We start from the raw sequence: 7,921 nt of genomic DNA, 5'->3' as shown, positions 1-7,921 counted from the left end.
AACTTCATAACGAGAGCTACAAACCTGCAGGAGCTCTGCAGCCTCCTCTTCTCTGTCTGGCATGATGGATGATTGCCCCACAGACTGTATTGACAAGGAAGGAGCGCTGGCAGGACTCTCTGGTGTTCTTGACAGCTCTTTAGTCTAGTGGAGTTTGGAGTTTCACTGTTTGAGGGTGTGGACTGCACAGAGCAGAGGAGTGGACTGTGTGGATGCAGAGGCAAACTTTCTTTTTTTCTCAGTCTAATGTAAAATGAAAAAAGGGGTAGAAGAGGTTTGACCCACCAGAGAAGAGGCCTTGAGGAAAATCAAAGATGAGCTTATGGATGTAGCACAAAAAGACATGAAGGTGGTTGGTGTAAGCCAGTGGTGGGCCGTCAGGACCTTCAGCGCCTTCACTGAATGCGTAAAAAATATCTGAATCGTGTGTTAATTCAACTTTGTCCATGCATACTCATTAAATCATTCTAAATGGTCTTTCCAGTTCCTTTTATTGTGTTTATGATGGTTATGCTTCTTCCAGACAGACGTAATTTCAGATTGGAGCATTTAACCAATCGCATTCCAGCTGTCCTTTGTTGCCAGGCAGAGTCGGAGCTAAAGGGGCCTTCACTATGAGTTCTGAAGGTGTTGTAATGAAAAATCTATGTTGATCATTCATTTCTTTCAACTCAGGAAAAATGTCCGACATGCAGCCTTGTCCAGTTTGACACAGAGCCACGGAGCACTTTTTGATCCGTCTCAGTTAAAAACAGAGCTGACTGTAGTGTACGCCATGGAGGATTTAGCAGGAAAATCTCCCACTGATCTCCTCGACTTCCTTCATCAGAAAACTCTGAGTGAAATCATGAAGCAGCTTTGAAGATTTGTGTGTTTGGCGTTGACCATCCCCGTCTGCGTCTGTCTAGCGGACATTTTCGGCTCTAAAGCGAATTCAAACCCACGCAGAAACACAACTGGACAGTCTGGGCTCTCAGCACTGACCTTGATGGAATAGAAAAGGACTTCTTGACGGAACTGAAGCGCAATAATCTACATGACAGGGTGATGGAACTGTTTTTGAGGGAGGAAGGTTCAGGTGTGTAATAAACGGTCCGCCAGTGGTGTAAGCAAGGAGAATGGAGAGGTTAGAGTTAGAGAAGGGAGGATTTGTTGTGGCGCCCCATAAGGGGAGAAGTTAAAAAAAGACAAAAAAAGGTATTAAAATAAAATGATTATCGTGTTGCATCACAGGTTAGAAAAGTAGGAGGAGCTTCTTGACATTTAACTTCATAACGAGAGCTACACACCTGCAGGAGCTCTGCAGCCTCCTCTGCTCTGTCTGGCATGATGGAGACTCTGAACACAGATGAGCTCTGCTTCCCACACCTCCTCAATGCCTCCTGCAGGAAGCCGCCACAGCGTCCTGCTGAGAACGTTTTCATCTTCATGGTGTTGTGTCTTCTGTCTGTGCTGACTGTGACTCTAAACCTGCTGGTTATCATCTCTGTCTCTCACTTCAGGCAATGGAACTAAAATGACAAAAAAAATATGTGTTTGCTGCTTTAAAATTTGATATTTTATCTAATTCATGAATGTTCCAGGGATGTAGAAATAATTACCAATTCAAACACTTCAACTGTTGCTTCTGTGTCTACAGGCAGCTGCACACCCCCACCAACCTCCTCCTGCTCTCTCTGGCCGTCTCAGACTTCCTTATTGGCTTCTTTGTGATGCCGATTCGCATTCTTCTCACAGAGGGTTGCTGGGTTTTGGGGACTTTCATGTGTGGACTGTTTAACTTTGCCTCTTTCACTCTTACATCTGTGTCGGTGGGACACATGGTGCTCATATCAGCTGATCGATACGTGGCCATCTGTGACCCGTTACGTTACCCCACCAAAGTCACTCTGAGGAGAGTTCAAGTCTGTGTTTGTCTGTGTTGGGCCGCTTCTGTTTTCTATAACGGAGTGATTCTTAAGGATTTTCTGGAAGATCCAGACAAATATAACCTCTGCCTTGGAGAGTGTTTGCTGCTCATAGACTATATAACAGGAGCTTTTGATGTGGTCATCACTTTCTTTGGTCCCATTATAGTCATTGTGGTTCTGTACATGAGAGTGTTTGTGGTGGCTGTGTCTCAGGCTCGAGCCATGAGGTCTCACATCGTTTCTGTCCAGAGTTCAGCTCACTTGAGTGTAAAAAAGTCTGAACTGAAAGCAGCAGCAGCTCTGGGTGTGGTTGTGTTCTTGTTTCTGGTGTGTCTTTGTCCGTATTTTTACCCCAACATCGTAGGTCTGACATTCAAATCCAGTGATTTTTTAGCAGTTTTGGGTACCTGGCTCTTTCATAGCAACTCATGTTTGAATCCAGTGATCTATGCTTTTTTCTATCCCTGGTTCAGGAAATCTCTGAAGAGTATTGTTACCCTGCAGATACTGCAGCCCGACTCCTCTGATGCAAACATTCTGTAAACATGTTGTGTTAAAGAGCTATTTTGAGGAAACAAAAAAAGTCTATAGTGATGTACCTACCTTGCCTACATAGCCTTTTTTTTGCTGGCACTTAACATACACAGTCCCATTCACTCACTGTAGGAGCCAAACTGCACATATATTGTTTGCCCTGTGGGAGTCGCCTTGGTGGGAATTGACATAAAGTACAGGTGCAATCTGTGAGTAAATGTTTTTTTTACTGTTGCAGCAAAGAAAAATAGAGGTCTTAGTAAGTTATGATTCCTCAGTGCAGAAATGAATAAACAAATATAGGTTTTTACCTGCACGAATTGACAGAGCCATGATTTTTTGTAACAGAGAAACAGCATTTAATTCAAGCAGAACCATTCCAGGACAACCAGCATAGCAGCTCAAACACTGGACTGAGCTACAACAACCATGTTTGCATTGATGCCGGTTCCGCTGCTTTACATTGGCACCAACCTATAACCACCAGGAACAAAGTGGGGTTCAATGTTTTACCCAGGAACACTTTGACGCATGGGTGGGCAAGGCTGGAACTGAACCTGCAATCCTCCAAACAGGATTAGACCGCTGTACCTTTGCACTACAGCCGGCCTTTTTTCTATTGTACATTTACAGTGTTATGAGCTGTTTTTCAAACGAACTGAAAAGGCACAGATATGTGTTCATGCTTTTGTTTCTTTTTATTATGTTGTTTTTACATTTAGGCAGATTCGTGTAAGAAGGGGAAATCCTCCATCTGTAACGGTTTGAGTTCTTTGCTTTTGTTTTTTGGTTCTACTTTAGTTCTGTTTCCTGTTTTATTTTGAAAGGCTTCCTTTTGTGTATCATGGTTTCGAATTTTACTTTTGGTCCCCATCTGTCCTGATTGTTTCCACCTGTGTCTCCTCTGTTCTGTGTCTATTCAAGTCCTGTCTTTCCCTTTCTCCTGTGCTGGTCCATAGTTTTGATGTTTCCCCTTTTTCTAGTGTTTTGAGTTTCAAGTGTGTAGTTTGGTTTGTCTGCGTAGTAAGTTTTAAACTCCTGTGCCGACTTTGACAATGAGCGCGCAACTGCACCACCTGCATCAGTGGATGTCCAATTACGTGAAAAAGCAAAGCCTGTTCCCCAGGGTTGTACGAGCCCCCCTGGCATCGCCCCTATTAGGGGGCGTGCCCCACTGTTTCAGAAGGACTAGTCAAATGTAAAATGAAGAAAAAAAGTAGAAAAGGTTGGAGTTACCAGAGACAAGGCTTTGAGGAGAATCAAAGATGATTTTATGGATGCAACAAAGAAAGAGATGTGGATGGTTGGTGTAAGCAAGGAGAATGGGTAACCCTTGTGCCATCTTAGATGACCCCCCCTTACATTGACGTCTGCTCCCTACCATGACAAAGGTGGATAAAGGTGGAACGATTTCATGTAATCCATGGACATCAGTGAAGATCACAAATCATTGAAGAAAAAAGGTTCAGAGCACTGTCCAGTGGGTCTAGATGACCCAACTCCCAATGTTAAAGAGCCTAGGATAGCACAAGGGATAAGAGAGGATAGAATTAGATAAGGGGAGAGGGTGTGCTGTGGCTCCCCCTAAGGGTAGAAGTTGAAAAGATAAGGAAGGGTATTATAATAAAATGCCTCTCACGTTACATTCGAGGTTTGAAAAGTGGGAGGAGCTTCTTGACATTTAACTTCATAACGAGAGCTACAAACCTGCAGGAGCTCTGCAGCCTCCTCTTCTCTGTCTGGCATGATGGATGATTGGCCCACAGACTGTATTGACGAGGAAGGAGCGCTGGCACGACTCTCTGGTGTTCTTGACAGCTCTTTAGTCTAGTGGAGTTTGGACTTTCACTGTTTGAGGGTGTGGACAGATGTCTTTTGATACCCAGTTCCAACAGGTGGTACTAAAACAGGAATAGAGGATAGAGGAGTTTCTTAACCTTTTGAAATCGAAGCTGACCCCAGCGACAATGTCTAACCATGACTCTCCGACCATTGTCGCAATCAATTTAATTCAGAAATGTTTTGATGCTAACAAAAGCAGCTTTGCAAACCTTAAACTGCACAGAGCAGAGGAGTGGACTGTGTGGATGCAGAGGCAAACTTTCTTTTTTTCTCAGTCTAATGTAAAATGAAAAAAGGGGTAGAAGAGGTTTGACCCACCAGAGAAGAGGCCTTGAGGAAAATCAAAGATGAGCTTATGGATGTAGCACAAAAAGACATGAAGGTGGTTGGTGTAAGCCAGTGGTGGGCCGTCAGGACCTTCAGCGCCTTCTCTGAATGCGTAAAAAATATCTGAATCGTGTGTTAATTCAACTTTGTCCATGCATACTCATTAAATCATTCTAAATGGTCTTTCCAGTTCCTTTTATTGTGTTTATGATGGTTATGCTTCTTCCAGACAGACGTAATTTCAGATTGGAGCATTTAACCAATCGCATTCCAGCTGTCCTTTGTTGCCAGGCAGAGTCAGAGCTAAAGGGGCCTTCACTATGAGTTCTGAAGGTGTTGTAATGCAAAATCAATGTTGATCGTTCATTTCTTTCAACTCAGGAAAAATGTCCGACATGCAGCCTTGTCCAGTTTGACACAGAGCCACGGAGCACTTTTTGATCCGTCTCAGTTAAAAACAGAGCTGACTGTAGTGTACGCCATGGAGGATTTAGCAGGAAAATCTCCCACTGATCTCCTCGACTTCCTTCATCAGAAAACTCTGAGTGAAATCATGAAGCAGCTTTGAAGATTTGTGTGTTTGGCGTTGACCATCCCCGTCTGCGTCTGTCTAGCGGACATTTTCGGCTCTAAAGCGAATTCAAACCCACGCAGAAACACAACTGGACAGTCTGGGCTCTCAGCACTGACCTTGATGGAATAGAAAAGGACTTCTTGACGGAACTGAAGCGCAATAATCTACATGACAGGGTGATGGAACTGTTTTTGAGGGAAGAGAGGAGGATGGATTTTGTCTTCAAATAATCAGATTTTTTGATGAGTGAAATGATAAATATGATAATAAATAATATTCCAAATTTATACGTTTTTTTAAATGTTTTTTTCTGGCTGTAGTTGCAAAAAGAGATTTGTTCATTGTTGTGTTTATTCAGTTTATTTAGAGGTTATTGTGGCTACAGGAATTTTTAATATGCAATGCAAAGCTCCTTTCTGCAACAGTAAAATAGTAAATGAGGGGTTAAGTGGTTCAGACGTAGCTCTGCTGAAGGTTCCGGTGTGTAATAAACGGTCCGCCAGTGGTGTAAGCAAGGAGAATGGAGAGGTTAGAGTTAGAGAAGGGAGGATATGTTGTGGCGCCACCTAAGGGGAGAAGTTAAAAGACAAAAAAAGGTATTAAAATAAAATGATTATCGTGTTACATCACAGGTTACAAAAGTAGGAGGAGCTTCTTGACATTTAACTTCATAACGAGAGCTACACACCTGCAGGAGCTCTGCAGCCTCCTCTGCTCTGTCTGGCATGATGGAGACTCTGAACACAGATGAGCTCTGCTTCCCACACCTCCTCAATGCCTCCTGCAGGAAGCCGCCACAGCGTCCTGCTGAGAACGTTTTCATCTTCATGGTGTTGTGTCTTCTGTCTGTGCTGACTGTGACTCTAAACCTGCTGGTTATCATCTCTGTCTCTCACTTCAGGCAATGGAACTAAAATGACAAAAACAAATATGTGTTTGCTGCTATAAAAATTGATATTTTATCTAATTCATGAATGTTCCAGGGAAGTAGAAATAATTACCAATCCAAACACTTCAACTGTTGCTTCTGTGTCTACAGGCAGCTGCACACCCCCACCAACCTCCTCCTGCTCTCTCTGGCCGTCTCAGACTTCCTTGTTGGCTTCTTTGTGATGCCGATTCGCTTTTTTCTCACAGAGGGTTGCTGGGTTTTGGGGACTTTCATGTGTGGACTGTGTACCTTTACTGCTTTCATTCTTACATCTGTGTCGGTGGGACACATGGTGCTCATATCAGCTGATCGATACGTGGCCATCTGTGACCCGTTACGTTACCCCACCAAAGTCACTCTGAGGAGAGTTCAAGTCTGTGTTTGTCTGTGTTGGGCCGCTTCTGCTTTCTATAACGGAGTGATTCTGCAGGACGCTCTCAGAGATCCAGACAAATATAACCTCTGCCTTGGAGAGTGTGTGGTGCTCATAGACTATATTTCAGGGGTTTTTGATGTGGTCATCACTTTCTTTGGTCCCATTATAGTCATTGTGGTTCTGTACATGAGCGTGTTTGTGGTGGCTGTGTCTCATGCTCGAGCCATGAGGTCTCACATCGTTTCTGTCCAGAGTTCAGCTCACCTGAGCATTAAAAAGTCTGAACTGAAAGCAGCAGCAGCTCTGGGTGTGGTTGTGTTCATGTTTCTGGTGTGTTTTTGTCCTTATTTCTACCCCAACATCGCAGGTCTGGCATACAAATCCAGTGATTTTTTAGCAGTTTTTGTAACTTTGCTCTTTTACTGCAACTCATGTCTGAATCCAGTGATCTATGCTTTTTTCTATCCCTGGTTCAGGAAATCTCTGAAGAGTATTGTTACCCTGCAGATACTGCAGCCCGACTCCTCTGATGCAAACATTCTGTAAACATGTTGTGTTAAAGAGCTATTTTGAAAAGATTCTATTGTGACATTTATCTGCACATTTGTTGATTTTGAAACCAATCGATCTCAAATCTTAATTTAACATGCATAGATAGAAGGACCTTGTTTTTTTTGCTTCTTATATTTAGGCAGATTAAGTGTACAATAGGGGAGGTCCTTCATCATATCATTATGTTTTCTGCACATCCTGTTCGTTTTAAGACCAGCATCTCTTGTACTAGCATGATTTCCTTTGCAGCAGTACTGCTGATGGTAAAACAACCATAATAAAGATTAAAGGTAATATCATAAATGAGATGCAGTTTGTCTTGTCAATCCTTCCTCTTCTCATCTATTTACAGTGAGGATAAGATTTCTTTTCCTAACAATGAAATCCTCTTAGCTCAGGGATGGACAAACTTTTTGACTCATGGGCCACAAAGGGATCTAAAATTTCACCGAAAGGCTGGACCAGGAACAGATGTGTGGAAAGTTTTGGTATAGAAATTATATGGAATCTGGACAAAAACAAGCTTTCGTTTTGATTGAAACCCATTTTAAGGGCCAGTTGCACCAAAGAGTTGATGTACCTCTGGGAAAAACGGATACTTAGACAAATGCTGCGTTCACTCGGTGTTGGAATGATTGGAAACATGACTTTTCAACTTGGAAAAAAAACATGAATGTGAGAAAAATAACAAATATTCCAACATTATTGTGGAATAATCTTCTGTACCTACGTGCCATTTCTGCTCTGTGAAGAAATGTATGGAAGCATTTTTGTGGCATAATTACAAATAAAAGCCAAAATCCGGAATTCTTTTTCATTTTCAAAATGAAGATGCATTTGTTGATTCAAAATTAAAATGAAAAAGGAATCTGCCA

General features: G+C 42.6%; 2 protein-coding genes across 2 annotated transcripts; both read left to right on the top strand.

Moving 5' to 3' along the window:
• Positions 1-1,315: 1,315 nt before the first annotated feature.
• LOC101155992 (trace amine-associated receptor 13c-like) lies at positions 1,316-2,453 on the top strand. The gene is made up of 2 exons (XM_023951138.1): positions 1,316-1,502; positions 1,640-2,453. The coding sequence occupies exons 1-2, from the start codon at positions 1,327-1,329 to the stop codon at positions 2,451-2,453; spliced, it is 990 nt and encodes a 329-aa protein (XP_023806906.1). The 5' UTR covers positions 1,316-1,326.
• Positions 2,454-5,901: 3,448 nt separating this feature from the next.
• On the top strand, positions 5,902-7,257 carry LOC101168515 (trace amine-associated receptor 13c-like). Its single transcript, XM_023951000.1, has 2 exons — positions 5,902-6,088; positions 6,227-7,257. The coding sequence occupies exons 1-2, from the start codon at positions 5,913-5,915 to the stop codon at positions 7,038-7,040; spliced, it is 990 nt and encodes a 329-aa protein (XP_023806768.1). The 5' UTR covers positions 5,902-5,912; the 3' UTR covers positions 7,041-7,257.
• Positions 7,258-7,921: the final 664 nt, after the last annotated feature.

The sequence above is a fragment of the Oryzias latipes genome, chromosome 21 (genome assembly GCF_002234675.1).
Source record: "Oryzias latipes chromosome 21, ASM223467v1".
NCBI classification, from domain to species: Eukaryota; Metazoa; Chordata; class Actinopteri; order Beloniformes; family Adrianichthyidae; genus Oryzias; species Oryzias latipes.
Note: the sequence above shows the minus strand (reverse complement) of the source record. Positions and strands in the feature narration are given on the sequence as shown.

Coding starts and splice junctions, on each gene's coding strand:
- LOC101155992 (XM_023951138.1), top strand. CDS start 1,327: ATGATGGAGACTCTGAACACAGATGAGCTCTGCTTCCCACACCTCCTC. Junction 1,503..1,639: donor ATCTCTGTCTCTCACTTCAG/GCAATGGAACTA, acceptor CTGTGTCTACAG/GCAGCTGCACACCCCCACCA.
- LOC101168515 (XM_023951000.1), top strand. CDS start 5,913: ATGATGGAGACTCTGAACACAGATGAGCTCTGCTTCCCACACCTCCTC. Junction 6,089..6,226: donor ATCTCTGTCTCTCACTTCAG/GCAATGGAACTA, acceptor CTGTGTCTACAG/GCAGCTGCACACCCCCACCA.